We start from the raw sequence: 22,402 nt of genomic DNA on the forward strand, positions 1-22,402 counted from the left end.
GTTCCCCCACATATTAAGATTTATTTTTTATTTATTTATTTATCTTATTTAGATGTACAAGCAATATATGATGTCATTTCTTTATTTATTTTTGAGCAGGGAAATGTTAATGTGTGCGTTATTGTCGTTCCAAAAGCAGGATTTATGACGAAAGCTCTTCCAACGCACTTAAGATTGTTGCCGATTTCCTGCAATGTCCGACTCTGCTCTCCGCTCAGCAGCCCCGACGAGGTTCTGGCCCTCCACACCCAACTGGACTCGGTGCAGGCACTCCGCGGGCAGCTAGAGGAGGTCCTGGCCCGGATCCAGAACACGGCCCTGGACCTGGAAAGAGCCGGCAAAAGGCAGCCTGACTTAGGAGGTGGGGAACGGTCAGGGTCGAGCCTCTGAGCCTGCAGGGGGCGCCGTCGCAAATGCTGTGTGATGTTTGGTGTGGCCTCAACACGCTGATGAAAAAAAAAAAAAAAAAGTTGTGCTCTTAGATAAAAGCAGCTAACCTCATCCAGATGCAGCATAATCCAAGAAGACTAACTGCCATGGAGTCATGTTTATTAATATACTTTGTTGTGTTGTGATGATGTTCCAAAAACGGCCTGCGTTTCGCTTGTCAGTGCTAACGGTTCTGTTTTGCCATTTCTGTGTGCCGTCTCTCACCCGGGTCGCTTTTCCAGCCTTAGAGCCGCAGTCACGTTTTCTTCAAGTCTCGTGGAGAAACTCGAACCTCTGCCTTACACATCGAGTCAAAGGGTCCCGCCATCCATTATTTGTTTGACGTCATCTCGTCTGCAAGGACGTGTGCGCCGGCGTACAAACCCCCTCCCCGCCCCCACCCAAAAGGGGTCGATTTCTCCCGAGGTTCTGTAGTCTGCTTGGGATCCCCCACGCACCGAGCAACACGACTGAACTAGTTTCCTTTCCAAAAATGCTGTTTATGGGTTTAAGGCCGCATCTCCGCCAGCCGCCGCCAATGCAGTTTATTGTCACACAATCGTACTTAACTGAAGGGATACTTCAAAATGTATATGTGCTAATAAGCGAAGTGCGGTTATGTCTATCGATAGCCTCGCAAATATCCATACATCTCACCCGCTTCCTCTCTTTATTATTATTATTATTATTATACTGTAGCCACATCGGTCAGGCAAATCCACTTCTTCCTTTACAATCGTGTAAAAAAATAATAATAATAATAAAAAATACAGTGTGGCAACCTCAACATGTTAAGAAGATCGGCGGTTGTTGATGGGCGTGGCCAACCAATTGGTTCAGAGTTGTTCAGTTGCGTCTCTCGGTGTGCGGCGACCCTTCGATTTCAAAGCAACTTTGCATTTGCTACCTTATAATCTACAGGGATGTGATTTTTCCGCTAATTCGCGGAATTCCGCTTTTTTTATCTCCCCCCCACCCCCCCCCCCCCCCAAAAAAAAATTTTTTTTTTTTTTTTTTTTTTTTTTTGTAATTCATTGTGTATGCACATGACTCCGACAGATAACATCTTCTGCTATAACAAAGACATTTGTGGTATGCTCTAATATGAGTTACTTTTCATTTGGTCATGATACAATTATTTGTTCATGAAATTTGAACTCTTGAACATTATTTACGTGTTAACTTAGTAATCACATTAGTTAGATATGATGATATTCTCAGTGATAGTTTTTAAAAGCAAAGGCAGTCCAATGTTTTTGAATGTGACTGATTTGGAGTTGACTAAAACTGCCATTTTATATGGGATAGTTCAATATACATTGAAAATTTATGCTGTTGTTTTGTCTATTTCTTTGTCATGTGAGTGCATTGAAAGTACTTAAAAACACGGAAAACCCATGAGCTCCGGGGGGCTTCCCCCACCGTGTCCCCCCACCAGGGCACTGCCCTGGACCTAGCTGGGTGCCAGCGGCCCCCAGACCCCCGGCTAAATTTTCAGATAATTTCACTTTGGTCAAATCACATCCCTGAATCTAGCTCGGCATTCGATCAAATGCTTTGTATGGTGCTATTGGTTAGCTTTTGTCGTATATGATCTCTTTCCTGTTCAATCCATCCTGGAAGCTCTTTAATCTCACCTCAGACATTCTTTGTCAATACTTTTGTATTTCAAATGCAACAAAATAAACACCTGCTGTTTTTCCTCTGTTGAAGAGAAGTTCTTCTCTTTCTTGTGTGTACTGGGAGAATATTGAGAAAATCCCAATCCAGAAATTCCTGTTTTTACCGAGCATGGACGAACAACCTCTGCCCCAGAACAACCCTGATTACTTTTTTTTTTCATTTTTTATTAAAAACAATTCTAGTACCCTCAACAGTTGCTTGCTAAATGTAAACATACATGACATTATCACATGACATGTTTCTTCATGCCCCCCCCCCCCTCCCACTGCGTGAGTGTGGCATGCATTCCACGCCTGCATGACTGTTCTTCCTCAACCCCCCCCGCTATGAAACACCATAATGAGCAAACTTGGCACAACTATCACTGATTAAGTGCCTCATTTGACAAATGAATACATTTCATCTATATGTTCCAAGTCCAAGTGGAAAAACAACACAGTGCACAAAACCACAGAAGAAGAATAGAAAACAATACAAAAGCCCAATTTCCTAATGATACAATTTTAACATTCGCCAACTACTTAATGAGTTACAACAGAGGGAAGCATTTAGCGATATACAACATTTTCATCATACTGAGGTGTAAATAGTCAAATTACCTTATTTAGCCATGAAAATGCTGTTCACAGTTCTGTGCCTCCAACTGGAGTAAATAAAAAAAAAAAAAAAACGGATTTGGATAAGGATCACCTAAACATGTGGCCAATAAGTACACTATATCATGTCAATGTGAAAAACTCAAAATGTCCACCATTTCCCGTACCAGTCCGAACAGACTGTATTTTACTGCCAAGTTATATAATCTATGACTACAAGTTTCTTCAGAACTGTCTCGAACCTCCCTGGTTTTCACTAACACACTCCACTGGCTGCTTTGCTCCACCCTGAGTTTGTTTTTGGCCGGCTGGAAAGAGATGACATAACGTTTCCCCTCCGCCCTGCGACTCCGCGTCAGAGTGGAGACAATAGAACACGAGTAGGAAACATGGATCATAAGAGGAGACTTTGGATGTAAACGATAATAGACGCTTTTCTTTTTCTTCTTCTAAATGTGGCTGTGTTTGCAGACGTCAGCACTGAAGAAGAGGAGCGAGATGAGGAAGACGGCAGCAGCAGCGATGAGTTCACAGACAGCATCGAGGAGGACGAGAAAGTGACTTCGGCAAGTTTGCCGTCCCATCAGGTAGTTTTTCCGTTGCGTAGTCACTTAATAAACATTGTGTGATTGTGACAATAACAATTAAATGTGTTTATGGTAGACTCAAAGAGACCGTGGACATGAACCCGAGTCTGGATTCCTGAGGACCGGCACGCAGACGGTTGAACTGGAGCTGAAAGAAATCAAGTCGCAGCTGGAGCGGGAGGGATTCGCTTCGGCGACCCAGATGAGGTGCACGTTTGTCCCAGGGACAATCGACATTGTTTTTTCCAGCACGCCGTCTCCATTTTGATGGTAACGTTGTGGCCTGTTTGCTCGAAGGAGCACACTGCGGAGGCTTCGGAAGGAGAACCAGTTCCTAAAAGAACATCGGGGACTTGGGACAAACCAAAGGAGTCTTCGGGAGGACGATGATACTGAGGAGGACGACGACTACATGGAAGATGATGAAGACGGGGTTACGCCTTCAGTCCCCGTCCAGGTCAAATCAAGTCCTGTTTCTACCTTTTTCCTCTTTAGATCACGTGACAACGGTATTAACTCTTTGACTGCCAAAAACGTTAAACAACGTTTAGTAAAATCCTATGGAGGAGTGCCAAAGACGTTAAAAGACGTTTTTTTCAAAACAGAGGTGAAACTAACCATTTTCTATTGTTGATTACTGACAAATGGAATAAGGTAGAAACAAACTTTTTTCTGATGAAAGATGAGAGTCCAATCTTTCATTTGGTAGTATGTGTGTTTCCATAGTCCAAACACATAATTTTCTGTGGACCTTGAAAGATCAGTCAAAAATGCTTAAATCGGCTGGCACCCACGGCATCCCTTTTCTGAAAACGTCTGGCAGTCAAAGAGTTTAGGTTACTATTAAAGGCCTGTCCTGTTGTGTTGTATAGGAACTTAATGGTCTTAGTTGGGGAAAAAGGCAGGCATGGTGTCTGTGCAATGTTTTGAGGTTCCCGGGTTTGAATTCTTGGCTTAGGAGTGGAATTTGTGCTTGTGTTGGTTGTTCTCAGGTACTCCAGCAAAATATGAAGCCCAAGCATTTGGGACTTAATGAACTCATTCACTGCCATTGACGGCTATAGACGTCAAAAATTCATTTGAACTATTTCTATTAGTTTTGATTAAGATTTTTTTTCCCACTTTTTTTAACAAGAGTAAGAAAACCTCGATTTTTTTGCTTATTGTATTAGAACAAATATAAAATTTGTGATCAATCGTGAGTTAACTAGTGAAGTCATGCGAATGATCGCCTAACGCCCCTAATTTTTAATAATCTTTTCTTTAAAAAAAATTAATTTAAAAAATATATATATATTTGTTGTTTTTTTTAAGAAAAGATTATTAAAAAAATTAATCAAGCATCAGGCGATTACAATTTGTAATCGTAATTTATCGCATGACTTCCCTAGTTAACTCACGATTAATCACACATTTTATATCTGTTCTAAATGTACCCCAAAAAATATTTTCTAGGTTTTAGTACTCTTGTTAACGAAAATCAAAAAAAAAAAGTTACACTAATAGAAATAGTTAAAATTAATTTTTGACGTCAATAGCTGTCAATGGCAGTGAATTAGTAAAAAAAAAAAAAAAAAGTTATTAAAAAAAAATATTATTTTTATACATTTTATCTATTTTTTACATTTTTTTTGCACATCATTTTTGGAAATGTTCACTCTTTTTGCAACACTTAATTTATTTAAAAATAAAAATAAAAGGTCTTTTTTGTTCAGAGATGTAAAAGGTTTTGTGTGACATTCCCACCGCAGGGCTTCCAGCCTGCAGGGGGCGATAGCGAGGCCGAGCAGGTTCTCAGTGAGCATTCGACCCGGCTTTGTTCGGAGAACCGAGAGCTGCAGGAGAGGCTGATGGTGTCTGAAGCCACCGTTCACGCTCAGGCCGAGCAACTGAAGGACTACAGAGACCTGCTCAGTGAGTGTGGACGTCACAGGAACTGTTTGGAAAAAAAATGTGGTCATTTGACAGTTTGGCGTCTCTGCAGCCGAGACGTCTGTGCAGCAGGCCAGTAAGCAGGTGCAAGTGGATTTGCAGGATTTGGGCTATGAGACGTGCGGACGCAGTGAAAATGAAGCCGAGAGAGAGGATGCCAGCAGCCCAGGTGATGCTCTCACACACATTTGCTACTGAAACACGCTCGGATTTATCAGAAATTCAATCACACACTACAGAAATGGCAAAACAAACAAAACAAGAAACAACACTTACACGCACACTACTGAATTTCTTTTGACTTACACACGCACACAACTGAAAGGCTCTCATACACACTATTGAATAACTCTCACAACTACTACAACGCTACTGAAACGCTTTCTCACACATATTACTGAAACTGTCTCACACAAAACTGATATGATCCCACACACACTACTGAAAAGTTCTCACACGCATATACTGAAACGCTCTGTCACACATAGTACTGAAACTGTCTCACACAAACTGAAATGATCCCACACACACTACTGAAAAGTTATCACACATATTTATAATATGTTTATATTACACGCTACTGATAAGCTGTCACACACTGTACTCAAACTCTCTCACGCAAAACGTAAATGATCCCACACACACTACTGAAAAGCTCTCACACTTTATTAAAACATGTTCATATTACACTCTACTGAAATACTCATACCTGCTACTGAAACACTGTCTCACACATAGTACTGAAACTGTCTCACACAAAACTGAAATGATCCCACACACACTACTGAAAAGTTCTCACACATATTTATAATATGTTTATATTACACGCTACTGATAAGCTGTTACACACTGTACTCAAACTCTCTCACACAAAACGGAAATGATCCCACACACACTACTGAAAAGCTCTCACACTTTATTAAAACGTGTTCATATTACACTCTACTGAAATACTCATACCTGCTACTGAAACGCTCTCTCACACATAGTACTGAAACTGTCTCACACAAAACTGAAATGATCCCACACACACTACTGAAAAGTTCTCACACATATTTATAATATGTTTATATTACACGCTACTGATAAGCTGTTACACACTGTACTCAAACTCTCTCACACAAAACGGAAATGATCCCACACACACTACTGAAAAGCTCTCACACTTTATTAAAACGTGTTCATATTACACTCTACTGAAATACTCATACCTGCTACTGAAACGCTCTCTCACACATAGTACTGAAACTGTCTCACACAAAACTGAAATGATCCCACACACACTACTGAAAAGTTCTCACACATATTTATAATATGTTTATATTACACGCTACTGATAAGCTGTTACACACTGTACTCAAACTCTCTCACACAAAACGGAAATGATCCCACACACACTACTGAAAAGCTCTCACACTTTATTAAAACATGTTCATATTACACTCTACTGAAATACTCATACCTGCTACTGAAACGCTCTCTCACACATAGTACTGAAACTGTCTCACACAAAACTGAAATGATCCCACACACACTACTGAAAAGTTCTCACACATATTTATAATATGTTTATATTACACGCTACTGATAAGCTGTCACACACTGTACTCAAACTCTCTCACACAAAACGTAAATGATCCCACACACACTACTGAAAAGCTCTCACACTTTATTAAAACATGTTCATATTACACTCTACTGAAATACTCATACCTGCTACTGAAACGCTCTCTCACACATAGTACTGAAACTGTCTCACACAAAACTGAAATGATCCCACACACACTACTGAAAAGTTCTCACACATATTTATAATATGTTTATATTACACGCTACTGATAAACTGTCACACACTGTACTCAAACTTTCTCACACAAACTGAAATGATCCCACACACACTACTGAAAGCTCTCAGTTGAACAAAACACTCTCACATTACACTTCTGAATCACTCATACACCAATAGAGACTACTGAAATGCTCTCATACACTATTGAAATGCTCACATGCTGAAAGTCTCTCACATGCACAGCAGGAACTCCTACAAACACTACTGAAATACTCTACATGCCCTGCTGAAATGCTCTCACATGCACTACTGAAACTTGCACACACTACAGATTTTTCTCTCTCACATCAGACAGCTAAAAACACTCACTGTCACACACACTATTAAAACATTCTCACAATTTTTAACCAACGCAAAATTTTGCGTTCAATTGGAAACAATTAACAACACCTTTTTTTGGATTGCCCATTTGAAAATGGAAGCAAATCATTTTGTGCATTGCATTCATTAAAAGACATCTTCTTTTTTTTTTCTTCCCCAGAATTTGACGACCTGGAGATGTGCACGTCGTTGTCTCATCAGCAGGAGGAGAGCGCGGAAGGAGACTGGCACAAGAACGCCAGCGGAAGCAGATGGAATGGAGGCGCATGCGATGAAATCAGGGACGAGTCCGCTTTGCACCACCTGGTGGAGGATCTGCGCTCCCAGCTGACCCGCTGCCACAAAGTGATCCGCGGGCTTCAGATGCGCGTGCGCTCCCTGTCGGCCACGAGCGACTACGCCTCCAGCCTGGAGCGAACGCCGCGCAAAGTGCGCTAACCACCAAATCAGCTCATTTAGGCACCAAAAGACAATTCCTCACCTTTTACATTGTTGTTGTTTTTTTTTGCAGGTAAACTGGGCCTTCGAGATGTCGCCCGCCCAAGAAGGCGTGGAGGAGGACGAAGGTTGGGTGTCCGACACCCAAGCCACCTCACCCGGGTCCAAACCCGGTCGCGAGCTGCAGGAGCTGATGGCACGCGTGGCCACGTTGGAGGCCCAATTGAAGAGCTCCAAGCTGGAGGGGACGAGCCAATCAGAGGAGAGCAAATGTGCCACATGGCCTGGGTGGGTTTAAAAGCAGACGGACACGTTTCTAGCAAACTTTGATAGGTTAGGCAGTTTTCTCAAATTGGATTAGTGATAAGACCAATATGTTTTTTTCAGGGCCAATACCAATTATTAGTACAGGCAAGGCCGATATTTGGAGCCAATATTCTTTTGCAGTAAAATAAAAAATATTAGCACAAAAAAAAAAAATGCCGTGAAGCGTCTTTGTTAAAACAACTTTTCAGTAAAAAAGTAAATACTTTTCTATAGTAAATAAAATATCCTTTTGTTTTTTTACATTTTTATTTTGAACATGAAAATTAAATAATATATTAAAAATAATAATAAGAAAATAAAAATAATGAAAATAAAAATTGTGAAGCCAAAACATGTAAACAGCAAAAAATGATAACATTTGTGATTAATCGTGAGTTAACTAGTGAAATCATGCGATTAATTATGATTAAAAATTTGAATCGCCTGACGCCCCAAATTTTTTATAATGTTTTCTTCTTTTGTTTTATTCATTCATTGCCATTGACGGCTATAAACGTCAAAAATGAATAAAAAAAAAATCCACTTCTGTTAAGAGTATGAAAACCTAGAAAAAAAATTGTGTACATTTATAACAGATATAAAATTTGTGATTAATCGTGAGTTAACTAGTGAAGTCATGCGATTAATTACAATTAAAAAATTTAATCGCCTGTCACCCCTAAATTTTTTAATTTAAATGAATTTATGGCAGTGAATGAGTTAAAATTCGCCAAAATGCCAAATATCTGCACCTATTTTCGACCTGACCAAACTGGTCGTTCCACACACAAGATGGCGCCAAAGCTCTGTGTCAATCACTTGCAGTTTTTCGCTACTCAATGAGAGCTCAGTCCTTATTACTGTAAATAAAAAAAAAAGTTGTATTATGAAGCAATCAACAGACTATATTTTCTGTATCATTGTATGCAGTACCGCAATATGTGTTTAAAAAAAAAATAAAAATAAAATAAATGGTACAACACAATCCAACTACTTTGGTAATCCTCACAACTTTGACAATGAAATGGACTCATCTGTACTGCTCAGAGAGCTACAACATTATCAACAGAAACATGTTTAATATTCTTCTCTCTTGCGTCTTTCCCGGCCTCCCCCCTTTCGCAGGAAGTACAACTCTCTCATCCAGGCACAAGCTCGTGAGCTCTCCCACCTGAGGCAGAGGATGAGAGAGGGCGAAGGGATCTCCCACATCCTCACCCAACATCTGGGCGACACCACCAAGGTGCCTCAAAAGTCACTCTGCAGCAACACGGAACGGGTATCCCTCGTCCGACTTCCTGTGGCCCTGATTTCTCTTGTCACTTCCAGGCCTTTGAGGAGCTGCTGCGGGCCAACGACGTGGACTACTACATGGGGCAGAGCTTCCGAGAGCAGCTTTCACAAAGCGGCGCGCTGGCTCAGAGACTGCTCGCCAAGATCACCGGACGTAAGGAGCTGCGGCTGCTTTGTTGTCCTTCGATGCTTTTTTTTTTTTTTCCAATGCTCATTCTTATTCCATTTCCTGATTTAGGAGCGGAGAGCCCCGTTGACAAGACAGGCCACGAGTTGCTCGCCATGCAGTGAGTCAGCTTAATCTTGTCTGTGCTTGTGTATGACCACCGAGAAGGATATTTACGCACACGTTTAAATTTGGCAGGGCTCGGCAACCTTTACTGTCAAAAGAGCCGTTTTAGGGCAAATAAATAACCCAAAATCTGTCTGGAGCCGCAAAACATTTCAACATTGTGATGAACGAAACGCGTTAGAAGTGCGTTAGTGTTAGTCTAATATATTGAAGGCCCAAGATATAATTAGAGCTGCACCTAAACGGAAAAATATGCAGCATCCAATACTTTGACATTCATTTTCTTCTACCGTTCATCTTCCGTTTTTGATTTTTATTTATTTTTTTAATATATTTTTTAGTTTTTTTTTTTAGTTAAGACTTTTCTGCCTTTCTGTCAAATTTCTGACATTTTGGTCAATTTAATGGGCATATTATAGTAATTTTCTGCCTCTTCTTCCTTTTTGGAATTATGGCTATTTTTTTTCCACACTTATTTCTATGTTTAGAAATGTTGTGGAATTTTTTACAACAATTTTCGGGATTTTTTTTTTCTTTTTGGATGTTTTATGGTTCATTTTTTAACATATTCTTTCCTGCCTTTTCTTAAATAAATTTTCTGGCTGTTTGGCAAGTTGTGTAAATTTTATGGTAATTTTTGGGATTTCTTCTTTTGGGACATTTTACTTTAACGTTTTCTGCATTTTTTTTATTCAGTTGCCAATTTCATGGATATTTTATGGTCAGTTTTTGGACTTTTTTAGGTAAGTTTTAAAATGTTTGTTTTCACCTACCTTTCGTGTCTCTTAAAAATTTGGACTGACATTTTTGGGATATTTAATTTTTAATTTAATATATATGATAATTATATATAATTTCAATTTTATCTAAATCGTTAATTCCTTTGAAATATTTTTTTTATTTAAAAATACAGATAAATATATATATTTTTTTAATTCTTCATTTCTACTATTTTTTTTTAGGCATCCACAGGTTGCAGACCCCTGAAATATTGCATGTCCAATAATAGTACCCTGAGTGATGTTTGAGTTTGCTTATTTCTGTGTGTTAATTTTAAGTGGTGGGTTAGGGTTAAGTGATGTGACTTGCAAAAAAAACAAGAAACAATGCAAAGCCGATGGGACATGCTTATTTTGCATGTTTAATTTGCACAGACCAATACAGTAATTATTATAGTAGCCTCAAAATCTCTTATTCAGTCTTTTTTATTTTTTTTATTTAACCTTTTGAAAAACTCACTTTTGGGGGGGTTTGTGCGCTTTTATGAAATGGTGCCAAAGCTGTGTCTAAAGAGGAATGCAGTACAGTAGAAAGTATGTTGACGTGCCACATCTCGACTTAATCAAATCATCTGTGAGACATTTATTTTTTAAGAGCACTGATAAACATGAGCTTGAAACCATAGTCTGTGTTTTGGGATCAATGGCGGAGGGTCAATTACAGATAACTACGGATAGATAGCAAGATGATGTAACATGCCAAGGGCTGGAGAGGAGACAGATGGTTGCTGTTAATCCACACTCAAGTAGGTAACGTGGATCCTTTACTGTTAAGATGATTTAGCAGCAAAGACATCCCACCAGCTGCTGTTGAGCAGCTGAGTGCTGGCGAAGAGAGGAAGAGCTCCCGTCTCGTAGTAACGTTTATTTTTCCCTTATTTTGTGTGAAAATAGAATCGAGGAAAAACTTGTTTTTGTTTTTTTCCCCTTTTGGATTTGAGTGTGGCTCAAATGGCTCCGCTGTGGAAAACGTTGATTTCTAAGAGCTGTCCAATCTACAGGGACTCTTTGTGGTCTTTTTCTATGAACAGCAGCCAAGGTCGATCCAAAGAAATATGTCTGCTTAGGATGCTGCATCAACAACTCAAACAGTAAGAAAGGGGATATATTCTGTTGCCGGTTGACTTTGAAGTCACTTTGATAGCTGTGTAAGGAAATGTAAAACATTAGTGGCTTGTTGTTATTCTTGTTTCTTTAGCTTCTTTTATTAGCGAGGCACTTCCAAAATGGTGGACATCTTGTTTTGTTTCACAACAAAAGCGTAATAAAACATTATCAGAGAGAGATGTGTCCTTTCTGATCCTCACACTGAAACAACAAGATTAAATGAGGTTATAATAAAAATCAAATATAATTGCAAAGGCATATTTTCGGAGATTTTCTAACATTATTCCCAACACTTTGCCTTGCAGGCTGAGCAAGGAGCTTCAACAGAAAGACAAAATCATCGAGTCTCTGCACAACAAGCTGCAGCAGCGCCCCGAGACGCCATCCAGCTGCCAGGCCCTCTCAGAGACCACAGACCCGTCAGACAGGACCTCGTTGGTGTCCGATGAGTGCCAAACCAATGAAGACCTGGATCTGTGCTCTGATTTGGACCCCCGAGATTATCAGGACCAGGAAGAGCATCGACAATCCGATCAAGATGGTAAGTGGAACTTTTTACATTCAGTTCTTCTTTCTTTGCGTCTCTGTCCTGTGCTTCATCTTCCATCGCCATCTTTTAGCCCGTCCGTCTATCCTCCCTCCTCCTCCTCCTCGTGGACCTCTCGAATCATCCCTCAGCTGTCCTGGCACGCTTTTCTCGGCTTCTGGGGGTCTAACCAGTCCGTCCTTTAGAGGTAGAGGATTCACGTCGCAAGGCTTGGAAAATTCCCGCCACTTTCTTTTCTGTCTCTTTACTTCCTGTCATTCTCCGCCAGCCCCTCTCAGTTTTCCCTTCTCCTCGTCTTTCCCACCCCCTCGTGACCCTGAGGTCACATATGACCTCCGCCCTCGAGCCCTGTCCGCGACGGGGGTTCGCCCACAACTGGAGACACTGTACAAACAGATGAATGAGCAGATGAGGGGTGAGGGGGTGCTGGGAGTCGGCGTGTCTGTCACCTTCTTTTTGCTCACACTTCCCTTCATCCATATTGTTTTGTGCGTTTGCAGGCTTCCCGGATATCCACGGAAAGCCTCTGTTCGCTCTCTCACCCGCCGCCGCCCACGGCCAGTGCCAGCTCTCCGGCTACGGCCAGCTGCCCCATCACGCCTTTCAACAGTACCAGCTGGGCTGCATTCCCGAAGGTCCCTCACTTAAGGCGGACTCGGGTTTGCTGGCGGGAGGAGGGACTTTTTGGGACTCGAGCAACATGACTCCGCCCCTGGGGAGCTATTCAGCGATTCCAGGAGCCGTCCAAGAAAGCAGCCAGACGGGTAAAGCTGTAAATCGATCAAGCTTCCTTTATGAGGCAGTGGCAGCTTACAGATGACTTGCTTTTGAAATAGCTCATATTCAATATTCAATATAACGGTAACAGTTTTTGTTTAAAAAAATAAATAAATAAATGTTTGCTTAAGTAATTCCTGAAAGAAATACAGTGTAACTGCCTGGCTACTTTTGAGTTTGTTGAATGAGAATTTTTTTTCTGATAATGACTCAAGAGAGTCTACGTTTCATGTAAACAATGATCTACATCAGAGGTGGGCAATCTCGGTCCTCGAGGGCCGGAGTCCTGCAGGTTTTGGAGGTTTCTCACTTCCAACACAAGCTGATTCCAATCAACAGGATCGTTATCAGGCTTATGCAGAGCTTGCTGATGAGCTGATCATATATCAGCTGTGTTGGAGAAGGGCAACATGCAAAACCTGCAGGACTCTGGCCCTCGATGCCCACCTCTGATCTACATAGATAATTAGATAGCTACTAAAGAGAGAGAGGGATAAATAAATGGATGGAGGGATCGATGGATCAATACGATAGATGGATAGATATGATGGATGGATGTATAGGATGATGGATGGATATATAAGATGATGGAAGGAATAGAGTAGATGGATAAATGGATGGATGAACAATGGATGAATGGATAGAAAATGGATGGATCGATGGAAGGAAGGAATACGACGGATGGATGGATCGAAAATGGATCGATGGATGATGAATGGAAGGAATACAATAGGTGGATGGATGAATGGATAGAAGATAGATAGATAGATAGAAAGTCATCCAATGAAGATGATGATGCGTCACATTAACTCCAGTTTAGCCGTGTATATGTTGTGCATGATGTCTAGTCTCTCTCTCTCTCCCTCTCTCTCTCTCATACACATACAGTAAATGGATAAATGGATAATGAATGAAAGGATTACAGTAGATGGATAGAAAATGGATGGATGGATGAATGGATAGAAAATGGATGTGTGAACGGATAGAAAATAGATGGATGGATGGATAGAAAATAGATGGATGGATGGATAGATAGAAAATGGATGGATAGAAAATGGATGGATGGAAGGAATACGATAGATGATCGATGGATGGATGGATGATAGATAGAAGGTATACAATGGATGGATGAATGGATAGAAAATTGATGGATAAATGGATGGAGGGGAAGGAATCCAATGGATGGATGGATGAATAGATAGAAGATGGATGGATGGAAATGACAGTATATGGGACTATCCATATCGATCTATATGATGTCTAACCTCACCTCAGATCAGGGCTAGGCAACCCTGTTCCTTGAGAGCCACTGTCCTGCCCGTTTTCCATGTCTCCCTCCTCCATCACAGCTGACTCAAATGATCAGCTCATCAGCAAGCTCTGTAGAAGCCTGATGAATTACGATCCTGTTCATCGAATCAGGTGTGTTAGTGGAGGGAGACGTCGAAACAGGCAGAAAGGACAGTGGCACTCGATGACCGACCAGGGTTCCCCGACCCGTCTTCGATGATGTCACGATATCTTTAGCTATAATCCAGTAAAACAAATATACAACAAAGCTTTTTGTTAGATGACAAAGTGGTGAATGTTTTATTTTCAGGGCCGAATTTAATAGAAGAACACCTACGTGAGGTGCGAAGTCTCCGCCAACGTCTGGAAGAGTCCATTAGCACCAACGAGAGGCTCCGACAGCAGCTGGAAGAAAAATTGGCAAGCCCCGGGCGCGACTCAGGTACTCCAGTTACTATGTACTCTTAAATATGACTATTTTTAGCGTTCCTTAATGTGTTCCTGCTGTATTTTGCAGGAGCAGCAACAAACATCTACATTCAGGGGCTGGACACGGTCACACATCTGTCCAATGAAATCAGAGTCCTGACAGACGAGAACCTGAATCTGCAGTCCCGTCTGCAGGCCAGCACAGGTTCGCCCACCTGGATGACGTGCGCCATATTGTTCCCCCCCCCAAACCTATCGTGAAGGCATTTGTTGTCGTTGCCGTTCAGACTCGAGCGAGGAGCTGATCGCCGCTCGCGCCCGTCTCAAGCAAGCCGAGCTGGAGGCCGAGCAGTGGAAGGAGGAGTTGAGACGACTTCAGACGCACAGTCAGGAGCAGGGACAGCAGATCCTGGTCTTGAGGCAGGAGAGGCAGACCAGTCAGGAGAGGATCAACAGGTCTGCGCGGCCTCAAAACTACGAGGAAAATCTGTCTTCCCTCCATTTTTTTTTTTTTACTTGACTGTCATGTGTGCATCTTCAGAGCGCATCATGAGGCGTCTCTACTGCAGCAGCAGCTGTGCGAGAGCAGGGAGCTCATCCACTCCCTGCAGACCGAACTGCATGTGTACGATCGCGTGTGCGCCAACTTCAAATCCAAAAAAGGTTTGTCTCGTTACACGCTTCAAAATAACATTTTTAAAATTTCAAGTTTGGCGAGTCACGGAACAGAATGTCAATTTAGTAGCAAGATGGAGAAGGTGGTGTCCTATCGGGCCTAATTTTGCCCTGTGGGACTCCGGAGGCAGCTGACAGGTAGCGGTTGGCCAAGCGGAACGCGACTTTGGCGGTCGCTGAGGCAAAAACTCAGTTCAGTGAGGCCATGGAAAACGACTTCACCGACATGTCTTCCTTTGAGGAGTCTGGGGGACTTCGAGGTGGGCTCTCCTATCTCTGGGGACGAAGTCACTGAGGTGGTTGGAAAGCTCCTCGGTGGCAGGGCCCCGCCGGGGGGTGGATGAGATCCGCCCGGAGTTCCTAAAGGCTCTGGATGTTGTGGGGCTGTCGTGGTTGACACGCCTCTACAACATCGCGTGGACATCGGGGGCAGGATTGGCAGACCGGGGTGGTGGTCCCCTTTTTTAAGAAGGCGGACCGGAGGGTGTGTTCCAACTATAGAGGGATCACACTCCTCATCCTCCCTGGTAAGGTCTATTCAGGGAGAGGAGGGTCCGTCGGGAAGTCTTATCTCGGATTCAGGAATAGCATTGTGTTTTTTGTTCCTGCCGTGGAACAGTGGATCAGATCGACACCCTCGGCAGGGTCCTCGAGGGTGCATGGGAGTTCGCATAACCAGTCTACATGTGTTTAGTAGATTTGGAGAAGGCATTCAACCGTGTCCCTCGGGGAGCCCTGTGGGGGGTGCTTCAAGAGTACGAGGTTCGGTCCCTGTATGACCGGTGTCAGAGTTTGGTCCGCATTGCCGGCAATATTCCGGATTTGTTTCCAGTGAGGGTCGGACTCCGCCAGGGTTGCCCTTTATCACCGATTCTGTTCATAACTTTCATGGATAGAATTTCTAGGTGCAGCCGAGGCGTTGAGGGGGTCCAGTTTGGTGGCGTCAGTATAGCATCTCTGTTTTTTGCAGATGATGTGATGCTGTTGGCTACATCAAGCCGTGATTTCCAACTCTCATTGGAGCGATTCGCAGCCGAGTGAAGCGGTTGGGATGAAGATCAGCACCTCCAAATCCGAGACCATGGTCCTCAGTCGGAAAAGGGTGGCATGTTCTCTCGGGTCTCCCAGGGTCTTGTTTACGAGTGAGGGCAGGAGGGAGCGGGAGATCGACAGGCAGATCGGTGCAGCGTCTGCAGTGATGCGGATTCTGTATCGGTCTGTGGTGGTGAAGGAGCTGAGCCACGAGCTGTGGGTCGTGACCAAAAGAACAAGATCCTAGGTACAAGCGGTCAAAATGAGTTTCCTCCGTATGGTGTCCGGGCTCTCCCTTAAAGATAGGGTGAGAAGCTCGGTCATTTGGGAGACACTCAGGTTCGAGCCGCTGCTCCTCCGTGTGGAGAGGAGCCAGTTGAGGTGGCTCGGGCATCTGGTTTGGATGCCTCCTGGACGCCTCCCTGGAGCGGTATTCCGGGTATGTCCCATCGGCGGGAGGCTGGAGAGACTATGTCTCTCGGCTGGCATGGGAACGCCTTGGGATCCCGCCGGAGGAGCTGGCTGAAGTGGCTGAGGACACGGAAGTCTGGGCTTCCCACCTAAAGCTGCTGCCCCCGCGACCCAACCCCGGATAAGCGGTAGTCAACACAGTGACTACTTGTCATGCTTTGAATAGGCCGACTGAATGCCTAGAAGTTTGGAGACATCTGAGATGCTACTATAATTTTTCAGTTTTGAGTTTGAAAAACTAATTTTGTTGAGCCACCATTTTTAAGTAATATCTGATTTTCATAGGTTCATTTTCATAAAATTTGTATTTATTATTACTATTATTGTCATTATTCTTTGTATTATTTTTTTCTATTATTATTTTTTCTTTTGTTTATACAGGCGTACCAGCAATTTTGTCCACATATTTATTGCCTATTACACTGTGTTATGTCCTTACAACCGGCAAATTTAAATTCAAGTTGACAATTATAGTTATAAGGATGACAGTAATATATATTTTTTCATTTCAATCTGATCATAGATCAAACCTGCACATTTAATTAAAATCTGACAAACTGTAATTACTGATAATAATTATAGTTACAGTAATCCATACTATTATTTATAGATCTGATCATTCTATTATTATTTAAAAAAAATATGAATATATTGTTCCCTCGCTATATTTAATGGATTTCTTTCGTGCAATTTTGCATGCTTTTTTTTTTTTTTTTACAGTAATGTAGGCTACCTATTTTTTTCTTTTATCATTGAAGGTTTGAACATTTAGAGTGGTTAAACGAGATAAATGTGAGAAAACATAAATGCCTCTGTGACAAAAGTGTATAAAGTGTGTGGTGAGCATTTAAAACGTTTATGAGTTGCCTTGTGTATGAAATGTGCTGTATAAATAAAGTTGCCTTGCCCTGCCTAGACAGCAACATGCACAATTAATTATTAATTAAAACAAACCCACGCTGAAAAATGAGGTTGAAACTGGTGTTGTGGTTTCAGGCTTCCTGTGCGAGACCCCAGGCCTTCCCGCGGAATTGGGGGAGCTACTGAGCGAGGTGAGGAGTCTGCGGGCCCAGCTGCAGAGCAGCGTCCAGGAGAACAGCGCCCTCAAGCAGCTGGAGCTCCACAAGCAGCTGGAACAGAAGCTGGGCGGCAGCTCCCCGCGCACGCCGTCCCTGTCGGCCTTCGGCGCCAGCCCTCAGAGAGAGAACTTCTACAAGCGACAGCTGCTCCACGGTAACATCGCCATTGCATGGACAGTAAAGCCCCGCCCATTCCAAGGAGACACTTAGGGACTGAGCCCTGTTGCAATTTAGTCATAAAAAAAAAATTGTGTCTTTAAAAATAACTTACAGACGATGCTTCAACACATTATTTCTTGACTAATCAAGGGTATTAGCCTATACTAAACGGTTAGCAATCGCGATTAGCATTAGCGCGCTAGCTACTTAAGATAACTACTATTTAGTTCACACATACATCATTATAGCTACATTAAACAACAACAATAGTATCTTAAAAGTCACTTGCAGATGTCAGTGTCTTAAAAGTCACTTACAGATGATGCTTCAACATTATTCCATGAGTAAACAAAAGTAGAGCTAGCCGTTAGCTACATGAGGTCAATAACTTGCTGTTCCTGTCTTCTTCTGGGCACGTTTAGTGCATGACTGCCCTCTACTGGTTAAGTTGTGAACACCTAAAACCGAGTGGCAGGTTATATTTTGGAAAAGTTGCAGCTCGAATGCTTTTTAGGACGTTTGGAACTTCCTTTCTGGCGTTTTGGGGAAGCTGAATGTGCTGTGATTGTCTTTAATAAAAATCCATAAGTACTAAGTCAGTGAGCGTTTTTTAAGCCATTTGGCCACTAGATGGTGCACTAACAGAAAAAATCAGATCAGATCACAACAGCCATTCCAATACTGCGTGAGTCTGTAAAAAAAAAAAGTCAGTGTATAAAACATGGACAGCCCAGACATGGTTCCAGCTGAGTTTTGAGGCAGAAAATTGAATTCGACCTATTTTTAAATTCGACTTATCCGACTTTGTTGACTTTTCCCCCCAGCCCTAGTCTTGTTTGGGTCTGCACGAGCAAACATTTATTTTATATGGAAGTAAATTGAATTATGCTCTTGGTGATGGAAAATACCACAAGCTATCCTGGTCTAAAAATAAATAATTTCCCACTTGTCTTACAACATAACCCATCAAACTAAATGGCTTTATAGATGATTTGATTTTGATCAAACGTAGCCAAAAAGAAAACCGTATCGGACAAATGAAAAGGCGGGGGTTCGCTGTGACACGTGTGCGTGAGTCTTGGGTGTGACGTGTGTCCAAGCCTGGTTTGTGTATGTGTGCTCCGCAGACCCGGCCCCTTCTCCACCTGTCAGGGACATTGGTCTCTTTAACTGTGGATCTCCCTGTCCCCCCTACTCGGACCTGGATGACAGCCATAGCACGGCCAACGGTGTGACTTTAACCGCACTGCATGACTGTGGCTTCACATGTGCACAGTTTGGTTCGAATGTGCCTGTCAGCGCTTTGCCTTAATACGACTGACCTCAACAAGCTTGAATTGAAGACATATCCTCCTATTTTCTTTCAACCGCCGCAGACCCTCTTGACCCTCACTCCGAGCTGGAAGGCGACGCTCCGGATGGCTCGTTCGCCAACCGCTATGGCCGCCACGCCATCGGTCACGTGGACGACTTTAACGCTCTGCAGCAGCAAGTCCTCGAAGGTCGCAGCATCGTGCAGCGCATGGAGGCAGCGTTGCACCCGTGCCTGAGTTCCCCTTCGCCGTTAGGAGCCGCCCAGAAACACAGCAGTGAGATGGTGAGGGCTTTAATACAACGTTTTCCGACCTTTATTGAACCAAGGGACGTATGTAAGACTAATATCCTGGCACACCATCAAACTCAAATGTCACAAAAAGTAAATATACTAAAATCAAGAATAGGGCTGGGCAATTTTGGTAAAAAAATATATATATATAATATATATATATATATATATATATATATATATATATATATACTTTACCATTATATTGATTGATATTGAAATCATGACTAGCAAACACAATTATTCATTGATTTCAAAATCAACGTTAACTTAAAAGAACAACCAGAAATAAATTGGTAACAAGTCAAATAAAAATAGCAATAAAAATCAAAACGAGATTCCTGCTGAGGGCTTTGGCCTCTTAGGGGCAGTGTGGTGCACAAATGGAGGTACGTACATGAAGATAAAAGAGTAGAAGAAGAAAGCAGTTAACTTCATTTATCTAACATGTTTAATAATAATAATAATATTAATAATAATAATAGATTAATGCCCGCGAGTTTTGTTATATTACCTGTCTGCATGTGTTCTTACAGCGTTCGTGTGAGAATATTTGTTATTTGAAGGTAAATGGCTAATGCTAGTTTTTGCTAGCCAGTCAATAGGGTTTTCCATTGCTAGCATTAAGCTCAGGTTTTCATACTCTTGTTAACAAAAGTGGGAAAAATTCCAAACTAATAGAAATAGTTATAGTTTATAGCCGTCAATGGCAGTGAACGAGTTAATAAACATTTCAGTAAATATGCCCGAATGAGCCAAAAGGCTCTTTTTCATCTGCAGTCCATGTCCAAGTATTTTTTTTTAATTTGGATCAAAAAGTGAAATAGTTCGCTGGACTTAACAAAATTATGCTGTATTTAAAAAAATGGAATAATTCAGCCGTGTAGTGAATCTATTTAATGTATGATTTTCATTTCTGGAATTGAAATACTGAAATAAATTCAGTTTTTCCACAAGTACAATCGACTTTTGAGTTTCCACTGCGCTTCCTAAAATTCTTCGGTGCATCGGCCAATTGTTCAAATATTGTCCTTTCGATTATAATGGTGCTGGTATCTTGACTTTTTTTTTTTTTCATGCAGTTCTTGGATTACGGCAATGCAAAGAACGTCCTGTCCAACACCAAAACCCTGAGGCAGATTTTGGAGGAGGCGGCGTCTCTGCTGAAGATGTTTTGGAGGGCGGCGCTGCCCAGCACTGACGCCTCCATCTCCAACCTGAAGAAGGTTTGCAGTGTGACGAAAATTCACGACTTGAACGGATCCATCAAACGGTTCACGTGCTGTATTTTGGCCTGGTTTGGACACAGGAGCAGTCGATGCAAGAGGAGATCTTGTCGCTCAAGCTCCGCGTGTCTGAGCAGGAGGAGGTTCTGAAGGGGACCATTCAAAGACTGAGGAGCACCAGCCGCACCAAGGAGAGCATGGAGCATTTCATCGTCAACCAGCGTAAGTCGCACTTGAAGAAGACACGAGTAAATTTAGCACGGGTGGGAGAGAGGTGAATTTCAAACACATCCAAATTTGGATTTAAAAACAACACAGTAGGTCATTGGTTACACCAAATAAATATATTTTAAAAAAAACTGGACCATCAGAAACAAGGCAGATGCTTTATTCCTAAAAAGTACATTCAATAAAATTGTAAGCAACTGTAACTAACGTAAGGCGCAGTTTGAACATTAACACTGCGCTTAAAAAATGGAAATAAGTACAGTAATGCCTTATATCCATTGTCTGAAATCTTCAGTGTTACATATTTAAATTTCTACCTTGTTAGATCATTATAATTATACATAAGAATATAATTAAATAGAATTTGAGTCCATTTAATTTTTTGGAAATATGTATCAAACTGGTAGTCCTGTACATTAATCAGTACTAGGACTGAATTATTATTTTTTTTATATTATATGTGTGTGTCTTTGTTTGGAACGCTGTTCATGTTGTACCCGATTTGGCCACTTAGGGGCAGTGTGGTTCCACGCTGTCTAATACACTGTTAATTTGTAGCCACATTAGAGAGTAGAAGGAAAAAGCCACGATCAAGTTATTCCAATAAAAGGTTTTTTTTTTCCAGCGTGGAGAAGTTTTTTGGAGTGATAAAAGTGCCGCGAGTAGCGCGCTAATTAGCATTAGCGGGTCAGACTGGAGTAGATCATTACGATTCCTATAGAATGAAGCAAAAATCACTGTCAATCAAATCATTTTGAATCGAAAATTGTTTTTAATGGAAAATCGATTCTGAGTGGAACCGCAGACCCAAAAATCGGAATCGAATCGAATTGTGAGACATTCAAAGATTCCTACCCCTAGTCAAGACTTGGTTTTAGAGTATAGGGTTTGAATTTGGTTATGGTTGAGGTTAGGGTAAGGAATAGGGGTAGGCAATCATTTTTGAAGGTTAGGGGAAGGGGTATGGGCTAGGAAATGCATTATGTCAATGAGATGGTACCACAAAGATAGTAAAACAAACGTGTGTGTGTGTTTTAAAGAAGCAATAAAATACCCTGTATTAGAATAAGCAATATATTTATTATCCATAAATGTTTTGGTCTTATACTACAATTGAAGTTGTCAACTTACTAAAACACTTGGACTTGCAATCTTTTAAATGTTCACTACAACAACTTTACCAAATTCTACCAAAAATTGCTCCTCAAAGTTTTACTGAAAACTATTTATAGTTTTGGAGTCATTCTGTTAACAAACAAAGAGAAATGAAA

The 22,402-nt window shown here is 41.7% G+C and overlaps 1 protein-coding gene across 7 annotated transcripts in view; it reads left to right on the top strand.

Annotated features, from left to right (window-relative positions):
- Positions 1 to 22,402, top strand: part of LOC144042641 (myomegalin-like) — a 68,167-nt gene that overhangs the window by 39,432 nt on the left and 6,333 nt on the right. For 4 of the 7 annotated variants that reach the window (XM_077555480.1, XM_077555474.1, XM_077555478.1 and 1 more), the window contains 24 exons: positions 219 to 361; positions 3,180 to 3,295; positions 3,372 to 3,502; positions 3,593 to 3,752; positions 5,047 to 5,209; positions 5,280 to 5,396; positions 7,558 to 7,826; positions 7,909 to 8,123; positions 9,267 to 9,384; positions 9,471 to 9,588; positions 9,673 to 9,721; positions 11,918 to 12,153; positions 12,233 to 12,346; positions 12,428 to 12,574; positions 12,660 to 12,923; positions 14,537 to 14,668; positions 14,744 to 14,860; positions 14,943 to 15,111; positions 15,197 to 15,318; positions 17,830 to 18,066; positions 19,199 to 19,300; positions 19,448 to 19,668; positions 20,760 to 20,903; positions 20,987 to 21,125. In XM_077555480.1, coding sequence (XP_077411606.1) covers positions 219 to 361; positions 3,180 to 3,295; positions 3,372 to 3,502; positions 3,593 to 3,752; positions 5,047 to 5,209; positions 5,280 to 5,396; positions 7,558 to 7,826; positions 7,909 to 8,123; positions 9,267 to 9,384; positions 9,471 to 9,588; positions 9,673 to 9,721; positions 11,918 to 12,153; positions 12,233 to 12,346; positions 12,428 to 12,574; positions 12,660 to 12,923; positions 14,537 to 14,668; positions 14,744 to 14,860; positions 14,943 to 15,111; positions 15,197 to 15,318; positions 17,830 to 18,066; positions 19,199 to 19,300; positions 19,448 to 19,668; positions 20,760 to 20,903; positions 20,987 to 21,125 — 3,743 coding nt within the window. The remainder of the gene's footprint in view (positions 1 to 218; positions 362 to 3,179; positions 3,296 to 3,371; positions 3,503 to 3,592; positions 3,753 to 5,046; positions 5,210 to 5,279; positions 5,397 to 7,557; positions 7,827 to 7,908; positions 8,124 to 9,266; positions 9,385 to 9,470; positions 9,589 to 9,672; positions 9,722 to 11,917; positions 12,154 to 12,232; positions 12,347 to 12,427; positions 12,575 to 12,659; positions 12,924 to 14,536; positions 14,669 to 14,743; positions 14,861 to 14,942; positions 15,112 to 15,196; positions 15,319 to 17,829; positions 18,067 to 19,198; positions 19,301 to 19,447; positions 19,669 to 20,759; positions 20,904 to 20,986; positions 21,126 to 22,402) is intronic. The other 3 variants (XM_077555476.1, XM_077555475.1, XM_077555479.1) reach the window with 3 other exon arrangements.

This window comes from Vanacampus margaritifer, chromosome 2, assembly GCF_051991255.1.
Source record: "Vanacampus margaritifer isolate UIUO_Vmar chromosome 2, RoL_Vmar_1.0, whole genome shotgun sequence".
NCBI lineage: Eukaryota > Metazoa > Chordata > Actinopteri > Syngnathiformes > Syngnathidae > Vanacampus > Vanacampus margaritifer.